The following is a 22570-nucleotide window of genomic DNA, read 5'->3' as shown; positions in this document are numbered from 1 at the left end:
ACTGCCTTTACAGGGGGTCAGTGAGTCATTACAAAACAGGAACCCTGGGGTTGGTTGAGCTTCAGTGTTTGCCTACAACCTTTTACCACCCACTTATTGCCTATGGGATGCCAACACTATGAGGACCTTTCACTTTCAAGAATAGTATGAAAAGTTGTACCAATAGGAACATGCGATATATGCATTGATAGATTACACTTTTTTTTTCAAAAAGAAAGTCCTGTCATTAAGATAACCCAGGTACAATGAAAGAAAATACAACTAATATATGCGGTTACTCCATCAGTCATTACACTTTTTGTATTTTGACCCTCTAATTAAGATTATGTTATGGTTGCCTTCAGGCCACATTGTGAAATAAGAAACATCTGACATTTCTGCATGATTTAACTAATAAATTGTATTGTATTTCTTTTTTCACAGTTTGATACCCAAAACAGCATTACTACAATCAAACACAACTATTGGACAACTAACGTGCAATTTCAAGGGCCTTCAAGGGGGTCCTGCTTTATTGCCTGATCATGAGGCCATGTCTTGAAGAGGTCCCGTTTCAAAATCTAGTTTTAAGACCTTCATTATAGCTGATATCGTGTCTACGGGGTGCATATTCATTATTTTGTATTCAATCAAATTACCACGCAGCAAACCTGAAGGCATGCGATATTCAATTATCAGTACCTCATTCTAAAAGTAACAGACAGGTGATGGGTATCTCGAAGAGCAGGGATGGAAAGAAATATGTTATGAGTCCGGGTGTGTTTTCAGTTGTTTAATAGCAAATGGTGTGCAGTATATGCACTTCAGCAGGTTGAGCGCTTGTCATCACAGCTTAAGTCTGCTTCCTTGGTTTACAGAGGGTCTAGATCACCTTACTGGCTAAAATGTTGAGAAAACAAAGTAAAAAATATATATATAGGGGAATAAAGGAGAGGTCCACTACTGAATGACTCCACACACACAAGCAGTTCATAATTGTATGCTGCCCTCTATCAGTAGTGTTGGGATACAACATCATTCACATGCTTTTTGCTGAAGGAAATTGTGATTATCTACACAGGACATTTGGAATTTACTTAGATTAAATATATATCTATATATTTACATATCACAGTCACACTCTTTAACAGTATGCGATTTAGGTGTCTGCTTCTCTGAAATTAAATTTTTTATAAAATTGTAGTTATAAAAACCAAACTCAAAATGTTCTGGGCTGATACATGATGAGGAGAAATTCCAGGAAAGTGCTCAGATCGAAACAACTGCTCCATGAGGGCTTTATAAAAAAAAAAAAGTAACACGGAACATTAGGAGGTGACAGCAGGGACATTACTTCATTTATTAAAGGTCCCATATTGTAGAAAGTGCGATTTCCATGTCTTGTCTGATTATAAAGCAGCTCTAGGTGCTGTATAAATACTGTGAAAGTATCAGAACGCTCAGTCCACAGAGAAATGAAACACAGCCCCGTATTCAGACACTACGCCTTTAAATGAGCCGTCTGGACTTCTGTAAGGTTGTGATGTCACAACTGTACAGTCAGTACAGTCACTCAGCCGGTCACCTGCTCCAGGCACAGCACCACCCACCAAGTACAGGAACGCTCATCCACCCGCTCAGTCTGTCTAAGTTATTGGAGCGCTCTGCTCAGGAACTACTCTTCAGGTTTTTAGAGGTTGTTCAGTTTGTCTCAAACAGCTCGTTTCAGACGGGGGGGGGGCTGAGGGGCTGCAGAAAGGGCCAGGAGGAGATACATAAGGACTTCTCTTCAACTGTGAATCATGCGAAGCTGCTCTAGTGGAGTCCCAGAATAAAAATATAGAGCTGAAATGAGCATGACGTGGGAGCTTTAAGAGCAGAGAAGCCTTGCAGTCTGCTGAGAAGCCCCTGAAAGGCCTACTCTGAAAACCTGTTGAACCACAGCAAACCACACTGCAATGTCACTTGTTTGTAGCACTTTTCTCACTATTCATCCTAGGTATGGTGAACTTCTGAATATGCAAAATGTCAGTTACTTTTACCTCTATTGTAAGATGACATTAAAGAAGCCACTTTAAACTATGGGGGAACCACCGACCTGCTGGTTTGTTTGCACTAAAAGTATGGAGATACAATTTTTAAGACTTGATACTTGACGTAGAAGTGTGACCCCCCCCCCCCCCCCCCACCACCCCACCACAAATCCGGAAACAAAACCCTCAAACCCAAAGATGCACACTTGTCGAGATAGGTGACATCCAACCCTTGGAAACTGGCCATAACATTGTACAGTCTATCAAAGGAAGCCTACATATCAAAGAGTTATGGCCGCTGGATGACAAGTAGAAACGGTATACCCATTGAGTAAAAATGAACGTAAGAGGCATTTTTTGTACAATTAAAGTTTTCAGAAAATATAGAAAAACGTAACGCCAACAACTGTCTCTCAACTGACGAGTCGGTGTATTTAGCAACGGATTTCGCTTTAGCCGCCTGAAACGCCAAGACGAATGCGGAAGTACGAAGCAGTGAACCCTCTTGGATTCCCCGCGTGCTTCCGTACGCGCCTCCTGCGTCATGTCGTCATGTGTTTCCCCTCTGTCGCCCTCTCACTCTTTTTTTTTTTTTTGTACATCCATGGGACAGACTCACAACTCCAGACATGGCTCCGTGAACCAACACATGGCAGCCGGCAGCCATGGACCAAAACGCAACTCACGGTGCCTGAATAGCCGCCTCATTTCGTTTCTTTCGAAGTTACTCCAACCCCTGCGATAACCCACAGCTACCAGCCGGTTGTCGGTCACTGTCAGTGGGAGAGGCGCACTGCAACCCCCATTCGGTTTAATTTCCTCTGATATTTCGCTTTTTTTTTTTATTTATTTATTTTTTTTAACAGTCACTTTTAAGTTTCCGCCTTTCCTAACAAGACGCTCAACATGGGTGTTCAAGGTTTCCAAGAGTACATTGAAAAGAATTGCCCCAGCGCTGTGGTGCCGGTGGAGCTCCAGAAGCTGGCCCGGGGGAGTATGGTTGGAGGCGGTCGGCAGAGACCCCCCCAGAGTCCGTTGAGACTGCTGGTGGACGCAGAGAACTGCCTCCACCGGCTCTACGGAGGCTTCTACACCGACTGGGTCAGCGGGGGCCAGTGGAACCACATGCTGGGCTACCTGGCCGCCCTCTCCAAGGCCTGCTTCAACGGCAACATTGAGCTCCTGGTGTGTTTCAATGGCGCCCTGGAGAAAGGCCGCCTTCACGAGTGGGTCAAGCGACAGGTGAACGAGAGGCAGACCGCCCAGCAGATCATCAGCCACGTCCAAAACAAGGGCACCCCGCCGCCCAAAGTGTGGTTCCTCCCACCCGTGTGCATGGCCCACTGCATCCGACTGGCGCTCCTCAGGTTCCGCGTCGGGGTGAGTGAAAGCTCGGCCTGGTAGAGCCGCTCGTCTGGACTACCGCCCTCAGACATTAGCAGGCTCTCTGGTTAGCCTGCTAGCTGCTGCTCATCACTGCCAACTTCAGCAATGATAAGAGCTGCGTCCACACAGTTAATCAGTGTGCCCGTAGGGGTGTCGGCAGTGGAGCCAGTGCCCTGCTTTTGTTAATACTCAACTCTTTCCCATTGTGTGACATTACATTGGCATTGTGAATGCATGTGATCAACATTGTGAGGTGGTGTGGATCGTTAATTAAAGGCCAGGTGTTTGTTGAGTCCCAGCAGAGCAAAAGACAACTGAGTCACTGGACTGTCCCAGAAGAAACCAGTAACTCTGGAACTCATAAAGTCAAATGGCAGAATAGTCATTCATTCATTCATTTATTTATTTATATATTTATTTTTTAAACAAAAATGCCCCAAATTCACAGCTTCCAGCTTTTTAATTGTGAATATTTGCTGGATCTCTCAGCAGCTCACACTATCTTTTGGTTTTGGTTGGACGAGCTCTGAAAAATTGTGTAATGCAGTCTTTCATTAGACCTGACTAAAATGATTCATTGAGAATACAAACGGCACGTTAATCAGTACTACAAACAGCACGCTGATCAGTACTACAAACAGCACGTTAATCAGCACTGCAAACAATGACTTACATCCCCTAAATGTTACCTACATGTTTTAGTTGAGTATCCTCAGCACTAAAGCATGCAAAAAGAGTGAAGCTGCAGCTCGTTTCTGCATGCAGCGTTGTAGAGCTGTTGTCACGCGTTTGAAGTTTGTTGCGTGTAAATTAACAAAAAAAAGTAGGGATGCCGTGTTGGTATCAGGGTTGATATGGACTTCATTAAGTGGATTGGGTATTGGGCAGATACCCGAGCCATATGTAAATACAGTTTTATTAGTCAATATAATATCATTTAAGATTTGTTTCTGCTGGCGGCATCGGAGCAGGAGTCTGGGTTGAGGTATTGGGGGAGATGTCAGAAGTCTGTATTTTGAGTATCAGCTGTGTCGGGCTTATTTACTAAGAGCGGCTCAAACCATGTCTGTGCATGAGGTTTATTTTGAGGCCTTACCCCATACGAAGCCTAATATCCTGTCTCGGGACACTCCTCAGGTTGTCCAGAGCATCGAGGACCACCACCTGGAAGTGACAGCCTTGTGCAGGGAGACCGGCTTCCACGGCCTGGTGGCCTATGACTCGGACTATGCTCTGTGCAACATCCCATACTACTTCAGCGCCCACGCCCTCAAGCTGAGCCGCAACGGCAAAAGCCTCACCACCAGCCAGTACCTGATGCATGAAGTGGCGCGACAGCTTGATCTCAACCCAAACCGTTTTGTCATTTTTGCATCCCTTTTAGGTTGGTGTGGTACTACTGGACAGAATATAAATGGAACTGTTAGGTTACATGTGGCTGACTGACACAACTGTGTTTTATAGGAAACCACATACTGCCTGATGAAGACTTGGCTGCCTTTCACTGGAGCTTACTTGGTCCAGAGCACCCATTAGCATCTTTGAAGGTAAAGGTCTTAATAACAATTTCTTTTGGTAGAAGAGAGCTGTGAGCTGTGGTCTGTTTACTCACGAGGAGTGCTAATTCAGCCTGTGAAAACAGCTGTGTAATGTCTTCTGCGGCTCTGGAGGAGTGTTGACGAGTCGAGGAGAATAATCCCCGATCATGCCATAGACCATATTCACACGGCGGCCATTTTCTTCTGACGTCATGCTCGGGGTAGGAAGTTCAAATGCTGTTATCATGTCGTACTGCTGTGTTCCAGGTTTCAAGTCTTACGATTGGATTGTGTGGAATCTGGCAAATCGCTATCATCTCACCGCTTCTCCATTGATCAGCTCCTGAGAAGACGCTAGATATTGATATGATGGGTTATCAAATATGTTGCTTTACCTTGAAAAATGTACCAATGTCCCTCCAGATTTTCACTATCCAATGTATTTTCAGTTGCTGATCAATCGGAAAGCGGTGAAATGATAACGCCTCGTCAGATTCCATACAATCAATGGCCGCCGTGTGAATTCTCTTCCCATTCCAGAGGAAGGAAAGTCAGGATATCTCTGCTTCGTACACCTGTCTCTTGAGAGTCCTCCAACTTTATGGAAGTACACTTAATCATTACCCTTTTACCATTTACAACTTAACTGCTGGAGTACGTCCAGCGCCGCAGCAAATTCACAGATCACACCATAATCTCCCAATCTTACAGTGATATGTACAGTTTTAAAGCCCCTGAACACTTGGTTTTAGATCCTATGTATGTTAGCCAGTTTGGGGGGGGGGAAACAGCCCACTCCAGACCAGCATGGACAAAAACACAAGTACAGAAATGTCCCAGGTGAAAGGTATAATTACTCTCATCCTTAAACTGGCTGAACTTTAATACACATTTCTGGTTTTCTTTGCCGATTCCCCATGAGCTTTTGAACTCAAAAGACTGGAGGTCAACATGCTTGTACGTGCCTCTTTTAGTGAGAGGAAAGTTCACGGTCCTGCACATACCAGTAGCTTTCGTGAGGTTTAAAGCAGGGTTTGCGAACTGCATGTCTGGTGAAAGTTGACGGCTAAAAATCACTACGTTGGACACCAAAATCGATCTGGAGCTGTTGGTGGATCTTTCTGGAACAGGAGCCTGAATGTTAGCGCTGCTTCGTTGCCAAATGCTTTAAAGAGTGCTGTGAGCTTGACCACCAGCTGCCACCCAGCTGGACGTAAGTGATTCGACAACATTTTTTTAATGCGTAGCCAATGTGCAGAAATAGGATATTTGTGGATTGTTGACTGGTTGAGTCTTAACAGTTGCATGACAGCAGTGTTGGACAGTTTAAGGGCGCAGTGTGGACATGGTTCAGCTGTTAGTTTTTAAACGGCTAGCTGTGATTAAACAGAAAGCCATCTGGTTCACATGTGCAAGCCCGACTGATGCTTAACTACCCACACACCACACACATTTCACTGCTGAATGACACTCAGCAGGACTTCAAACTGCACGCACTGACTGCTCACATGGTTTCTACTGCTGCCGCCCCCCCCCCCCCCCCCCAAAATATCATGTTTTATACAGTCATTAACTTTTAAAATGGCATGCAGTTAAAAAAAAAACTAAATAACCAAAGGACCAATGCATATTTACATGACATGAATCTCACTGTATTGGTTGCTGTAGTCAGTATCCAACCTGGGACATAAAAATCTCATCTTTGGCAAAGAAAAAATGTTTTATCACATGGACGCTGCAAATATTATTGAAGGAAACTGCACTATGCGTTACGTTCATACTCGACGAGATCCTAAAATTGTTGTCAAACTAATGTAAGTGTTGTGTTTCGAGTTGCTCTGTACAAACGGTGTCGTTCCGCAGCTGCTGTCACTTGGACAGTTGTTTATCTGTGAATCTCTCTTGGTGGGCCAACCGCACATGCCAAGCCAAGTAGAGCTTTGGATACTCGCCGGTCAGGATCCTCAGTCATATCTGGAGAGTAACTAGAGGGCTACAGAAAATTACATTTTACATTTGAAATTGGGGCTCGCCGGCAGAAATGTAGCCAGGGCACTTAAAAGACACTGTGAAATAGGAAATATATTTTATCTCCTGATCTAGCAATGCAAACGATGGCCATGCCCCTGTGTGAGTGACCCAATCAGGTCTTAAGGAGTTGGTTTAAATCCCGCTCAGAAATACGTCACACTGCTGTAGAAAAGATTAACAACTGCGTAAGACAATGTCTGGTTCTTTCATACACATCCAGCCACCGAGCTTAAATCTATCATCTAAAGGCAGGCGGAAGCTAACGGTGTATCGGCAGCTTCAACGAATTTTGAATTCTCGATCAGTTTTGGGTTAATGATGCATGGTTAAAACAGAATACACAACTTCCCCAAAGAAGACCTTTTTTAATAAAGCAGATTGAATGTGATCATTATCTTGATCGCACAGTTAAACCGGCAGTGACATGCAACAGTCTGTCTAATGCAGAACTACACCGGAGATTTACTGTTTTTACTGTGCATGCTTTTTTTCTGATGTACCAGTGTGTGTGATGTGCCAGACTCCAGGTCAAATGCATTTTATTTTAGGACGTTGTTGTTGTTGTTGTACTCACCGGTTTATAAATAGCTTTATTTGACATTGGCCTGCTGTGAACTGCAGTGCGTTGTCGTTCCTCAGGTGCGTGCCCACCAGCTTGTGCTCCCACCCTGCGACGTTGTGATCAAGGCTGTGGCTGACTACGTCCGCAACATCCCAGACGTCGCCGACCTGCAGGCCGTTGCCGAGGACATCTTCAAGCATTCACAGGTGTGAAAAGTAGAGCTCATTGGAGACACTCATTGTTGTATACTTGAGAGACGATGGGTATCATTTCAGATTGTTGAATGGATCCCAACAAACAGAGTGGTTGTGTAGCCGTGGTTTCTGGCACCTATTTTTATAAGTTCCATTGCAAAACATTTCCATAAATGACAATGAATTGAATGTGTAGTGGCGCAGCAGTAAAAGAACTGTGACAGACTTCACTGTAGTCTAGAGCCTGAAGGAATGATTACATTTGTAGCATCAGGGTCAACGGTTCTGAAAACAATAAAACATATTTTGTAGAATTTTGAAAGTGCAATGTGACTTTAATTTTTAGCCACTGCTTTTTTTTTAAATTTTGACATGGCCAATACAAAGCAGTGAGCAGAATCCAGCTAGAATATCACGTTCAACAAGGTGAATACACCCCATGGTGGTAGAACGCATAATATAGATTTAGGAAACATTAACCGCATTGTAGAATAAGTACGTACAAAAAGAAAGCAATACAAGGTTGAGTTAAGCACTGCTATGCAGCATCTGTTACAGACAGACATAATGTATACAGTGTGGAGTAAAATATAAATTCAACAATCCCCATCTACAGTAGAAAGATTTCCATTGTTTCAGGATATAATCCGTCATTATACCAGAGTCCCCATTTCCTCTTCTCATTTATTCTGCAACTGCCTAAAATATCAATGCATTTGTTTTCTCTTTCACAGCGTGCGGTTTCCTAAAAATACAAAAACTGAAAAAGATGATTTATCTTCATCTGAATGATCCAAGGTGCTGCATTTTAAGCAGAGAAACCGTTCAAACCTTCCGGACATAACAGAAAATATGATGATAATCTAAATATAATATGTTAACTGAGATGTTTTCCTTCTTCTGTGGACAGATAATTCACCTCTCCTCTGACTGCTCTGCGCGCATTAACCTTATTTAATGTTGTTCTCGTAGTCGTGCACTGATGATAAAGTCATCCGCTTCAAGAAGGCGGTGGAGTACTACTCAGCGGCCAGCAAACCCCCCCAGTTCCCTCCACAGTCAGGTGGGTTTCTTTCTAATGATAACGTGTGGTCTTGAGGTCTGGGCTTGGATACTTCTGTCGGGTTTTACGCCGCAATTACAAACTGAGGGTGTCTGCTGTGTGCCGCAGCGGTCAGATTTAATTCATCACATGACGAGGAGTTGACCGACGAGGCCATGGCGCAGGATTTAATTATTTAAAAAATCATATATCATTATTGGATTTTTACTTTCAGATATCAAAATTGGTAGCATTAGAAATCCAGTATCGTTGGTAAACACTTTTAAGATATTTAAAAGTAGTAAGTATATTAGTATTTACAGTCTAAATACGTCTATATTAGAATAAGCCTTCAAAGTATTCTAACTAGTATTCTATTTAACCCTGTTCTCACTGGTAACTCCAGCTCTGTACAGCAGCTCCTGTATGCTGACATGTTTTTCTGTATGTGTTTCACAGTCAGTCCAAACCACATGGGAGTGCCTGCTGCAGCACCACCTCTAAAAATGCTCAACATTCCTGTAGGACCTGGGGTAAGACTGGGAAACAGACCCGTCCTCAGCAGTGAAGTACTGCGGGCGGTTCAGCTTGACGAGAAGGACATGTCTTTGTTTTTCCCGACCGTCTTCAGGTCCGGCACTCGCACCCGAAGCCTCTGGTGGAGCGCAGCCTGGCTCGGGACTCCGGACTGGAGAAAGGCCTCCCGGAGCAGAACAGCTTCAGCCACATTCCTCATGAAGGGAAGCACACGCCGCTGTATGAGAGGTCCTCTCCCATCAACCTGGGCCGGGCCGGCAGCCCCAACCACACAGAGGCCTCTTTCTTCAACGCCTCCTCCACATCCTCCTCCTCGGAGAATGAAGAGAGCGCCGGCGCAACTGCCAAGTGAGTTCAGCACAGCGCCTACTGTCTGTTGCTGTCTCCATTCATGGAGCGACCGTCAAGCTGTCGCGTTTCGTTGTCCCACAGCCGGCCGTTTCCGCTTCTGTCAGGTTCCGGGAACACTGTGGTATGTGCATTAAACATTGACGGTGAAGGCCAATCTCGCCGTGCTTTCAGTCCGTGTAACCTGCATCTATTACAGCATTTGTAATCACCATCCCTAACGGTGACAACATACAGAGTGCTGCAGGAATGAGTCCTAAAACCCGGAAATGAGTCAGCATTTTATCACTTCCTGTCCCCTCGTCTGGAAGTCAGTGGGTTTTTTGACGCTAACTTCAGGGTTCACGTCATCCCTGCAACAACTCTGTTGATGCTGTAATTATGACAAAATGTCACAGGTGTTTAATGGGATACAACGATGTAGTGATGACATTTTCTACCCAAAGGGTCAAAGGTCAACTTCACTGTGACATCATATTGTCCTGGGAAAAACAAAACGTTTTTTGCCCATTATACAGCATAATGCTGACTGATTATATGATATATCACGATGAAATGTTTCACTCTATCCATAATTATTCATCATTTTTAACAAAGAAAAAAAAAAGGCTTGAATTTTAATCATTTTATTTTGAATTTAACCGCCGTACTTTGATTTTGCCATACTCGCGAGCTGACCTGTCCTTCTCCCTCACCGTCTACACTCATTTTTGAACAACACACCTGTTAAATGATTGGCTGTTTTGCGTGCCACCTGTAGCACTTGTATCCCTTGTTATCACAGGATATGATAGGCTGTTTATGAGACGAGGCGTAGTCGTTATGTGCTTTCATGGCGGTTTGCATTTAATGCATTTAAGTCAAACTATCAAACATGCTATTGAACAATTTTACCAGTAACCTAGGTTAAGCAGCAAACAACAAAGGCTGAATCAAATGTATGCTGTTTTTTTTTTCAGTCATGTTGGTGACCACAAAGAAGGATGGGAGAAAAACGGATATACTCCACATTCTGAAAGCGCACCAGAGCGAGACCTGGGGGACCAAACGAAAGTGAGTGAAACATCACATTTCTGAGTACATCAGAAATCTCACAAGGTAACTAAAGTACAAAAAAAAACATGCTGTGTCCCGTCTGTCCTCAGGCTGATCTCTGTCAGGTGACCTCCACTGTGAGCCCGGGATCACAGGCTGGAGGTCTCCACGGCCTGAACGTCCAGATCCCCTCCCTGCTCTCCATGCCCACCAGGAACCACATGGACATCACCATCCCACCTCTCCCCGTCGTGGCCCTCGAGGTCCTGCGGGTGGCCGAGCACAGGCACAAGAAGGGCCTCATGTACCCTTACATCTACCATGCTCTCACCAAGGTCAGGGGCGTGGCCTCATCTAGACTGATTCTGATGAGCTGCTTGTAGCTTTTTGATATTGTCTTTTATCTTGATTGTGTTCACGTAGGCCTACACAGACACCATATTTGTGTGCAATGTGAAGTATCTATAGTGAGTAGTTTGTGGCTTTGTGCAGCACTCAGGTAACAGTGTGTTTTTGCAGGGAGAGATTAAGCTATCTGTCACCATTGAAGATGAAGCTAACAAAGACCTGCCTTCAGCAGTGCAGCTGTTTCGGCCTATCCGTCAATATGTTTACGGAGTGCTCTTCAGCCTGGCCGAGGCCAGGAAGAAGGCTGAGAGACTCGCCATGAGGAAGAACTGCCTCCCCGAATGTGAGTCCTGTGGCTAGAAAGCTCCTCTATGGCACCGTTATCACATCCCGTACTGAGGTTGAAGTGTCTCAAGAGAAGGAAATAAGTCCTAACTGGCCAATAATTCTCAGCATTGCATTTTTGGTCCTACCTTTTTCTTTTTCTTTTTTTTTGGGACTAGGAGTAATCAGCAGGTGTCGTAACCTCTCGTCCCACAAAATGTATCTCCTGGTGACTCCTCTGTGCGTTTACATGCACTTCAGTAACCAGGTACAAGTCAGCGTTCTCCAGTGAGCTGATTTCTTAATGAGATGGAAAGAGATGTAGATGTAAACGAGAAACCTGATTCTCCCCTGGTAGATTTCTCTGCCCCTTTTTTTTTTTTTTTTTTTCTTTTTTTTTAATATTGGTAACCAGGTTTCCAATCAGCTTTTCACAAGTATGCATGACAAAGGCGAGAGAGGAAAGCCACCGCTGTGACGGCGGAGTGAGGGGATGAAAGGAGAGCTAATTAAACAGAGCAATGTGCTGTTGTATTTTGAAAAACAATTAATAATAATAATGATAATAATAATAATAATAATAATTAGTCCAACTGAATCTGAAACCAACACAAAGGATTCTCTAGAAGTCTGGATAAGTCAGTTTGACTATATGTGAAATTTGAACACATTCTTGCTGTGAGGAAGAACTCGGTCTACTACAGTTATAAAATAAAAATAAAATTTAAAAAGTGGAGGTTGGAGAAACCTGACGTACTGCATGTACAGCAATGCGGTTACTGCAGTGCGTGTAAACGCGCCTCACTGTAAATCAGCGCGATTGGAGAGGGTTGACTGGGATGTGTCACGCGAGTCGAGTCACATTTGTAGTTTAAGCCACACGATGTGGTTTTCAGAGTTCACTTATTGCCTAATGCAAATGGTAAATACCGTTATGAGAAGTGTTCATTAATTTTGGCATAATATTTTTGTTCATGTGTAACTGAGATTGCTTAACCTAGGTTACCGGTACGTACCTACCTACAGCAGGCGCATAAAGCCTAGACATTAGAAATGCAACTAACTGAGGAGTATTTTCATTACCGGCTTTATACCATACATATACCATACCCTAAATGATGTCTTCTAGTGCCTTGTTCTATCTGACCCCAACAGTCCGTTAATTCAAAGAGATCCAGTCTCACATCTGTGAAGCTGGAACCAGAGAGCGTTTGTCATTTTAGCTCATTAAAACCAGTAAATGTAGGAAGTGTAGAAGTGCTTCTAGTCCCAGGTTAACTTTCAGTACTATTTCTAGGACAGATCCTGGGCTGCTTGATAAATACAAACCCTGACCTTTTTTTTTTCTTCAAAATGGCGTTCCCCCAGATACACATGTCTTGGTCAAAGAGTGGGCCGCCTACAAGGGGAAGTCTCCCCACACTCCAGAGCTGGTGGAGGCTCTGCCCTTCAGGGAGTGGACCTGTCCCAACCTTAAGAAGCTGTGGCTGGGGAAGGCCGTGGAGGACAAGAACCGCAGGATGAGAGCGTTCCTGGCCTGCATGCGCTCCGACACTCCGGCTATGCTGAACCCCGCCAGCGTCCCCACGCCCCTCTTGGTGCTCTGCTGTGTGCTGCGGTGAGTAGATCGCGGGGGGAATCCAGGTCAGACTTGTAGCCTCACACGCAGAATAAAGGATGTAGATTTCAATGTGTGGGTTGAGAAGGGGAGTCCAATGTGAAGTCAATTTGAAAGGGAGTGATCGGTCCCTGGTGTTTGTAACACTGTTAACCTTCTGTGTCTTGCTTCAGGTTTATGTTACATTGGCCAGGAGTAAGAATTTTGCGTCGTAACGAACTTGACGCTTTCCTAGCCCAAGCACTTTCTCCTAGACTTTATGAGCCTGACCAGCTGCAGGAACTGAAGGTGATTTTGTAGTGTTAATTATGAGGGGTGTCCGAGAAATGCACACAAGTCATGATTGTCCTGGCCATAATCTGCCATCTTGTCAATTGTGTATTGAAGTGCTCTAAATGTGAGAGAATTGACTCCTGCTACATTTCATGTTGCCCTGTTTCTCTGGACACTCCTCATACTCTGCAGACATAGCAAACCCATGTTGTTCCTGAAACCGTAGCTTTGCACTAAAAGATGCATTTCTGTCGAGCTCTGAGTGACTGGGAGGGGTTCTTTTGTGTCATGTGTGGATGGTTTATCAGCTCCATGTGTCAGACCGAGTGGTAAAAATGCAGGAGCTCGGTTCTCAATTTGGCCTTTTTGTTGACGTAAATCATAGACTGTACATAAAGATGGATATCCCAGATACAGCTGTGGCCATCTGACACCACAGTCAATCTCAGCAGTCAGTCATGACGTCTCACCCTGTTTTTATAGCATCAAGTAACTCATTAAAACCAAACCTATCAGAAAAATGAACACTTCTTATCAACGTGATAAGAACTGAAACCTAAAATGACAGGAACCATCTTTGGGAAACATGTATTTGATTATTATTATTTTTTTTAGTTTGGCTCATGTCCCATCCACTAACATGGAGGGGGCGGGGCTTAAGACCTACACTGCAGCCAGCCACCAGGGGGCGATTGAGATGTTTTGGCTGCACTCTCAGGGAGCTGTCACGCCGTCCATCTTTACATACAGTCTACGATGTAAACCATCCACACGAGCTGTGCGCTTCCATCCCTGTGGTCTGTCTGTGTGTAGCTGTCGGCCTTGTCTGCTCTCCGCTGTTGCCAGAACATCACGGTTGTGTCTGCCGGCTTTTTGTGTTTGGCTGGGTTAGGCTGTGTACCTCTGTACTTTGGCAGCCGGGGCTGAATGGGCTGCTTATACTTGCTCTGCGCTTTGCTTTGCGTTTATGTATCTGAATACTCAGTGGGGCTGTTGGAGGAACATACTGTCCTTTTTTTTTTTTTTTCTTTTCATGTGGACATTTTATAAGTCTGAATATTTCTCTTCCACAGATCAACAACCTGGACCCTCGAGGAATCCAGCTGGCCGCTCTGTTCATGAGCGGAGTAGACATGGCTCTGTTTGCCAACGATGCGTGCGGACAGCCCATTCCCTGGGAGCACTGCTGTCCCTGGATGTACTTTGACGGCAAGCTGCTTCAGAGTAAACTCATCAGGGTCAACCGGGAGAAGGCCCAACTCATTGACCTCTGTGATGGTCAGGTAGCTTCAGCCGCACCAGCCGCAAGTCAACATGTTCCGTCTTAAGGGTTTATAGCTGCTCTGAAAGGACGCACGCTTGCCGTCAGACCCGCTGCCATCCATTTGCAGTGTTGTCTCTTAGCTTCTGGTTGCTATGGCTGGCTATAGCAAAAAGTCAAAGTCTGTCCATGGTTCACATAGCCCACTGTAATTGTCTGAGTTGGGAACACATGTCCACATTTTTTTGAGGAGTTCATATAAACCTCACACCACCACAGATATCAGATTTAAAAAAAAAGGCCATCTTGGGCACAAAGTTACGCTCTGCATTAAAGCTACAGGAGGCAATATTATTGAATTATTATAATTTTGGTTGAAACAACGAATTTTGACCAATTGCATGTCACTAACAATAATCAGGGTTGGCTAGCACGTAACTGGCCAATCACATCGACTCTGTACGAACAAGAAGGGTCCACCTTCTGGGTTGACACAGAACCCCCGTGATTGGTTGTTTGATTCAGACCTGGTCCAATTTTTTAAAAAGACTAAATACAAAGGGGCGGGTGCTCATACACGCATTTTTTTTAAAGGAGCCCTTCAATTGGATATTGTTAATGACATGCAATGGTCAAAATTAGTTATTTCAACCAAAATTATAATACAATATTATTGCCTGCTGTAGCTTTAACTAGCCCAATAGCTCACTATGTGCTGTTGCTGTACATTAGCTTGATGTTTCTATAATTTGAGGCGCTCTGATGCTTAACTCATACGCAGGTTATTAAGATAACTACTTACATACAAACATAAACAATCACAAAACTCGATGATTTCTGCTCCGTCAGTCTCAAATCTGATTCATCAACATGAATTAAAACACAACCTTTCACCGACTTCGTGATAATATATATTTTCAGTTCAAGTTACAAAGACTGTCGGATGCAGCTTTGGTTAAAGCTTCTCAAATATGAGGAGGATTTGCTACGAAGGAACGTAGAAATGTGCCGAAGACGACGTAGACGCTGATGTAAATAAGGCAGGATATCATTCAAAAAAAATAAGCTCTGTTAATGTTTTTTGACACACATTTGTCAGACCTTCAATGAATGTAAACGTAACTTAGTTTGTTAATAAGAAACGTTTTAAAACCACAAAGAAGCACATGGGTTTCCCTGCATTCCAAGTTTCAGAAAACATCAAATAATGACTAAAGATCACCAGTGTTTTCAATTAAATGCAAATAATATATATATATATATATATATATATATGACAACCTTGGAAACGACTGTTGCAGGTTGCTGTGGCAACACAAACCTGGCACACAGTGTGAGGGGTTACAGCCATAAACAGTATATCAGACCGCGATGAGCCCCCAGTTCAAATGCCTGATCATTTTCACAAGATGGATTTCTGAGTTACGGTGGTTGGATGACGAGTTAGCAATGCAACAAGCTGATGTAACAGTAAAACGTGTAGGCGACAAATCTACGTATCGCTGCCATTTCACTACGAAGAGCGACGCAGTGACGCCTCCTGAACTCAACAGGTTGCAGCTCAGTTTGCTCTGTATCTCGTTTTGCTCGGAATGCGCGCTTTTTGTGGCCACTTGGAATCTCTCCAAATGTACACGTTTCACCTGGGATTAGTCCTGCACCGCCTGTCAACTCTGATCAGACCAATGACTGTCAATCACACACGTGAGGAGGCCCAGCGGAGCATCTTTCCCTCCTGTGAGCCGAACGGCGTCTGAGCCAGGAGATAAAGATCACAGCATTTAGATAAAGAAACAACATAGAAGCAATTTACAGCCACCGGTGACATTTCTAAGACAAGACAACGTACACAATAAACGGATGAATGAATTACTTGTTAAGCTACAAATTCATGAGTTTTAGTTTTCTGTGCCCTTTCAAATAAGTAAGGGAGACGCTCAAGACGGACAATAGACTGTTATTGATTAGACACTTTGATAACTGCACTGACTTGCCTGATACGATAATTTTTTGTTTTTCAATTTGAATCAATATTAAAATGAATTACAATAATTTTCCACGACTGCCACGGTAGTCAGGAATAAAATGGCAGAATAATAGCTTAAAGCTGCACTAAGCAAGATGTTTTATTAAGTCTAACTGTCTTACACCAGGCAGCCCCATCCCGCTAAAACAAATAAAAAAATAAAACTTTGGTTTTTAGTGGTGAAAAGTTTTGGTCAAACAAGAAGCAAAGAAACTGGTCACCTCTTCCAGACAGAAATTCACTCTCGGCGTCTGTCTCTGTCTCTCTCTCCCCCCAGGCTGAGCTGGTTGCCAAGGTGGAGAAGATGCGTCAGAGCATCCTGGAAGGTCTCAACTTCACTCGGCCCCCTTATCCTCCTCCGTTCCCCCCACCGCCACAAACTCCTCACGGGATGCCTTTCCACCACCCCACTGGCTCGTTCTACCCGCCACCCCCTATGATGCCTCCTCAGGGGAGAGGCCGAGGGATGCCTGGTGAGCACAGCCACTATCAGAAACAGGCCTTTTTAGTTGTGTATTTGGTTTTAAAATAATTTGCCGTCCTACTAGTTTATATAGAACTATATATTTTCTCCCATCCCTCCTTAAACGAAACCAAACCCCAGCTGAATCCTTGAGAACGGTTTTGTATTTGTGTTCCCTGTGTCTGTGACCAGGCACTAAGATCAGTTCAACATACTGTGCACTTGCTCACATTAACACCATTTGTTCTCCCAAGGAATCTCGCCGCAGGGCGGGAAGCTGGAGATAGCTGGCACTGTGGTGGGTCAGTGGGCTGGAGCTCGACGCAGCCGGGGAAGAGGAGGCTTCCCCGTCCAGGTGGTGTCTGTCGGTGGACCAAATAGAGGGTACGTACAGAGAGAAGAAGAGGTGTCTTGTGCCTTTTGTTACCTTTTTTTTTTTTTTTTTCTTTTCTGTGATTATTCATCTGTAAACCATGCGGGCTTGTTTCTGTCTTCCGTAGTCGTCCCAGGGGTGTGATCTCCACGCCCGTCTTCAGGACGTTTGGTCGAGGAGGCAGGTACCACACGCGGGCCTTCAAGAGTCAGGGAGCGTACCTAGTAAGTCGGTGATGACTCATTCTTCACATGGAAGACACGTCCTCCGCAATTACAATGATCAGTACACACAGTCGGAGCGAGTCACGCACAGATTAAGAGTGGAAATCTTCCCTGCGCTGCCACGTTAATAAATCCACGTGTGTGTGTGTGTCTGTCCCACACTAAAAAGCTACAGAGGCAGACATCAGGGGAAACACGTGAACTTCCCACAGTGAGCTATTTATGCATCCCTCCTCTTGAATATTGATATGCGAGTAAATGTCATTATCGTGTCATTCAGTCTATGAGTGCAAATGTCAAAATCAGTGTGACTCAAGGTCAGAGATGTTGAGATGCTCTGAGTGGTAGCTTCTCCTCTGCATGCAGTTTTTATTTATTAGCAGTCCATCCTTAAATGTCCATGGTTAAAAATGTTTTTACTCGATGGCATATTCTCTTTACAAAGAGTTTTGAGTCAGACAAATTAAGATTTGTGCCAGTAATACCAGTAAGCATCAGGAAACTCCGTAAATCACGGAGAGAGTTGAGGCAGAGCAGCCGGAGGACATCAGACATCAATATTTTCTGCATAAACACGATTAAGTTTCATTAAAATCAGTGGATAAAGTTGTGTGTTTTTGTACAGTAATCGGTGAGGCCCCGTCCCCAGAAACACTCCAGCAGCATCTATCGTTTTTTCCAATCTAATTCTTGTCTCATTTGTGGTCTGATAAACAGGAAGTTCATCACATTCAGGTTAAAAACAAACGCTAGTTAAGTTATGTACGTGTTTATTTGCATACAGAGCGGGGGGGGTGAGATCCGATCACAGGTGGTCACTGGAGACGCAGATGCCAGGCGTGCACAGAAAGACAGCTGTCCACTTGTGATCGGATCACCCAGGACGCATGTTGATACCAGGTATGAACGGGGCCTGTGAGAAGGGGACACCAAGCGTCCCCTCACACTCGCATTGCATTAAAGACTCGATGGCAACATCCATCCCCGAGGCCTGCTCGTGACCTCAGAACATGTCGATAGCAGGCCTGCCATGTCTGAATAACAGATAGTAGCGATGCATGCAGACCTGAAGAAGACAATTCAATCATTTCTTCGCCGTCTCACTCTGACATCCAAGTCACTGTGCCGCACTAGTCGTCCATGGACGCCTGTTTCGTTTGAAAAGCTCACGCAAGTGTCCAAAACAGAAATGGCTCCATCTTCTGGTAAGCACAGACGTGGTCGGTCGTTTCAATCGCAGCCTGGCCGCTCAGATTTAGTCCCTTTGTGTCTTGTGTCTTAAGCGGACGTTCTGTCCTGATGGTGGTGCTAAAGGAGTGATCAGGGGGTTTGTGCACTACGGACCTGCTGCGCTGGAGGGGTGCACAGTGTGCTGATGAACTCAACAACAAACAGCTTTACATTTAAATGCAATGGATCTAGACGGAGACATATGGGCCAGGACGCTATAGGTGAAATACAAATTCAGCCTCTAAGTATCCCCTTTTTTAAGAATGTGGGATAATCATGTCGGCTGCTTCACAGCTCAAAATACAGCTGTTGCTCTTTTCACTGTTTAATTACAGTGCAACAGCAGAATACACAACCATTGTTTGAGCTTTCAGCACGGGATGAGTGGGAACTAAACATCCCTCAGTAGGTCTTTGTGCCGTTTTCAAACCCCTTTTTTATTTTACTGCTAATTAGCTTCTCAAGTTCAGCCCACATCTGTATTCTCTCCGTGTGTCTCACATGACTTGAAGAAGAAGCCTCACAGGCACTGTTGCACTGTCTTTGCCACCAGTTTAAAATCCTTTTTTTTTTTTTTTGGTCTGTTCTGTGTACCAGAGTAAGCCCGCTCATACATCCGGACACGATGCAGCTAAGGAGAGAAAGAAGCCCCAGCCCGAGGAGAGGGAATCCTCCCCTGCGCCACGCGACGGCTCGACCGCGGAGAACGGCGTGGAGGACAAAGAGCCAGACCAGCTGAACGGAGGCGAAGAGGAACGCAGCGCTCTCATCCAACCTGAAAGTGCCTTTAGCAGCGGCTCCAAGACGTGCAATTCTAATCCTCACTTAAATGCACTAAATGTAGACGGCGGCTGCCATGCAGATGAAGGTCTGGAGGCCGCCGTCTTAAAAAAAGAAGAGTAAAAGCCTATTTTTTTTCTAGAGAGGGATGAAGGATGAAAAGGGTTTAGGATATGTGGAAATTTGGAAAGCCTACAGTCAATGTACATTTTCCCTGTCAGACTAAGCAAAGAGATGAAATTCAGATCCCTCTCGGTGACCACGAGATACGACGCACTGCTAGTTTAAGGAGTCGTTCACTCCCTCATTACCGAGATTTCTACATGTTTATGAGAATGATACTTTTCAATTTTCGGTCGAACATTAAAGCTTCAAGAAAAAGCTTGAAATATTTTAGTTCTTCACAGGTTGATGCTCTTTCAGCACTTGGCGCCACGTGTGTTCGCCATTAGCACGGATATCCATTTTTTTTGTGTTGTCACCGTAGCCGCTTAATGAAAACCAAACGTGTAACGAGAAAAGCAAAATGCAGCACATCCGCCTTGGTCACCACATTTTTAGCTGTTAAGCAACAATCAAAATCGGACGCAAAAACATAGATCTGATACTCAAACTTGGTTTCTTGAATCAAACGTAGAGCTGTAGTATTACCGTTTCAACACAAACCTTCTGCATGGTTCACAGTTTTAAGAGGTGTGTAGTTTATTATGCATGTTGTCCCCTTTTCTTCCATCTTCACTGGAGTACTGTGTCCATTTGCAAATGAAAGAACTGGCCAATATGAGTGATAGCCCATAAAAGGTGTTAATTGTTATTAAGAGATTTGTTCTGACCTTGTTTTCTTTTTTCTTTTTTTTTTTTTGTGATATTGAGCTCTGTTGCCTTTAAGTAAAAAAAAAAAAAAAAAAAAATTAAAAAAAAAAAGTTATAGTTATATAGCCTCTTTGAAATGGTGTATTCACACTATATTGTTCTCTGTTGCTGTTTTCTGCATTAGTCCAATATCTGAAAAGCTTTGATCAGAATCCTCACCCTTTTTTTGTAGCAACGTGCTCGACCTTCCAATTAAGACTTCAGCCGTCAGCCAGTAATCTATTTTTTTTTTGTACATACATTTCATACTACTACTACACCAGAATCATCATTTCAAATTTTGACTTGATTCCTGCTCTCATCTTTCATCAGTGATAAGAAAATTCCCCAAGCCCCCCCCCCCCCCCCCCCCCAAGAGCTAAATAGGTTACCTTCTTTGTAAGTTGATCAGTTTCTTCCTAACTCACGGATTGTACAAGAATGAACTGCTGTTGGGTTTGATTGAATGTTGATGGATTGTGGTGTATTTGAAGGCAACTTCGCTACAGTGCTTAATAAAACTATATTCTTTTAGTACAAGTGGTTGTTGGTTTGTTTATTTATCCCTCATCATACTGTAACAGCATGTAGGCATTAATATTTCACCTTTTCCCTGCTCACTGACTGACTTTCTGCATATTTAAATCCCTGCATTCATTTTTAAAAGCAGAGTGAGCAAATCTGCTCTAAATGCAAACAGGCAAAATTACTAAATTATAGCTTGTAAGGCTTTGCCTTCTGGAAATGGAAAGTATATTTTAAGCTGATCCTCTGATCTTAAACGCCAGTTAAGACCGAGACATAGAGAATTCACCATGGCATTTCCTAGTTTAACCTACGATTTTATCAATGTTGCATTTTTTTTTTAGTCTGGAAAAAATGATTACACAAAACAATCCCAGCAGTTGTCGGTTGAAAAAATGTACTAAAATCACAAGTTGACATCCATCGCCATGCCAACTGGGCAATCTCCGCTGATGAAGATGTGTGATACGGTTGAAAGCTCCTGGAAAAACCTGTAAGTGGACCTTGACTTGGGATTGGTATCATTGGTGTAATTTTCCAGTGATGAATATAGTAATGCCCAGCATTAGAAATATTGACTAGCCACCAACCAATGTCTGTAAAATGTTCAGAGTACTTCAAACAACTCCAAAATGTTACATTTTATTTAGAAATTTAACTATAAAAAAACAATTCTGTAGGCTTTACCTCCCTAGATCATAGTGTGAATGTTGTTTCAAACTTGAATGGATAAAACCAAACCTCCACTATATTGATTTCATTTAGGGTTTTTTTTTTGCCTACAAACACTCACATTTTAAAATATATTCAATCTAAAATCAGAGTCAGCCTTAACAACCCCAACATGTATAACGCGTGTAATCGTAGGATAACCCATAAATGTCCAAATATTGCTAATCCAGGACGTGTTCCCCCTTTTCTTAAGACCCTGTCCCTATATAATGACAAATACAAAGATATTTTACTATGTCATGATGTCTGACAAAAATGTGTAGAAAATGAATGGCTTCTGTAATTATTAACAATGATCTTATTTGTTTCTTAATCTAATGAATAATATTATAGTTTGCTTAGTAATATAACAGTATGATATACATGACCATACTTTTTTTATGCATTATTTTGCACTACTGAAATGTTTTATTTTATTTGAATAATATATTAAAATATTTAATTTTAATATATTATACTTCGCACGTAATTAGTAAGCAATTGTGTAATAGCTGCAGAATATATCTACACTTACCTGATGGTATTCATTAACAACAATGAGCAGTTTAGAGGCTGATAATAAAAAGCTTTTATTTTGTATTGCGTTTGATGGAGGCTGCTGCGTTCAAATGTGCTGTGGGAAAAAAAAAAAAAAAAAAAAAAAGAATCCTGATTGATCCGGACCTTCATTCATCTGATTTGAGCTCCGCTGATTTAAAAACCTGCTCCCCTGACGTAACTTTTATTTATTTATTTATTTATTTATTTATTTCGCAACGACATCGAGGCTCCGTTTTGTTCTGGCTCCTAATATGACCGCCTCGGTGCCGTACAGTCACCAGGGGGCATGCACATAGTAATAATAATAATAATGCAT

The 22570-nt window shown here is 43.4% G+C and overlaps 1 protein-coding gene across 3 annotated transcripts; it reads left to right on the top strand.

The window, feature by feature from the left end:
• Positions 1-2918: 2918 nt before the first annotated feature.
• Positions 2919-19844, top strand: LOC139282866 (constitutive coactivator of PPAR-gamma-like protein 1 homolog). Of its 3 annotated transcripts, none has more exons than XM_070902767.1 (18): positions 2919-3392; positions 4536-4782; positions 4863-4945; positions 7607-7735; positions 8696-8786; positions 9225-9298; positions 9397-9650; positions 10610-10703; positions 10796-11020; positions 11205-11376; positions 12726-12975; positions 13149-13263; positions 14322-14531; positions 16813-17008; positions 17253-17382; positions 17499-17595; positions 18519-18530; positions 19423-19844. In XM_070902767.1, the coding sequence occupies exons 1-18, from the start codon at positions 2919-2921 to the stop codon at positions 19726-19728; spliced, it is 3159 nt and encodes a 1052-aa protein (XP_070758868.1). In that variant the 3' UTR covers positions 19729-19844. The 3 variants fall into 3 exon arrangements, with proteins under 3 accessions (XP_070758868.1, XP_070758867.1, XP_070758866.1); XM_070902766.1 differs by having other exon boundaries at positions 16813-17023; positions 17235-17382; XM_070902765.1 differs by lacking the exon at positions 18519-18530.
• Positions 19845-22570: the final 2726 nt, after the last annotated feature.

Source organism: Enoplosus armatus, chromosome 3 (genome assembly GCF_043641665.1).
Source record: "Enoplosus armatus isolate fEnoArm2 chromosome 3, fEnoArm2.hap1, whole genome shotgun sequence".
NCBI lineage: Eukaryota > Metazoa > Chordata > Actinopteri > Centrarchiformes > Enoplosidae > Enoplosus > Enoplosus armatus.
Note: the sequence above shows the minus strand (reverse complement) of the source record. Positions and strands in the feature narration are given on the sequence as shown.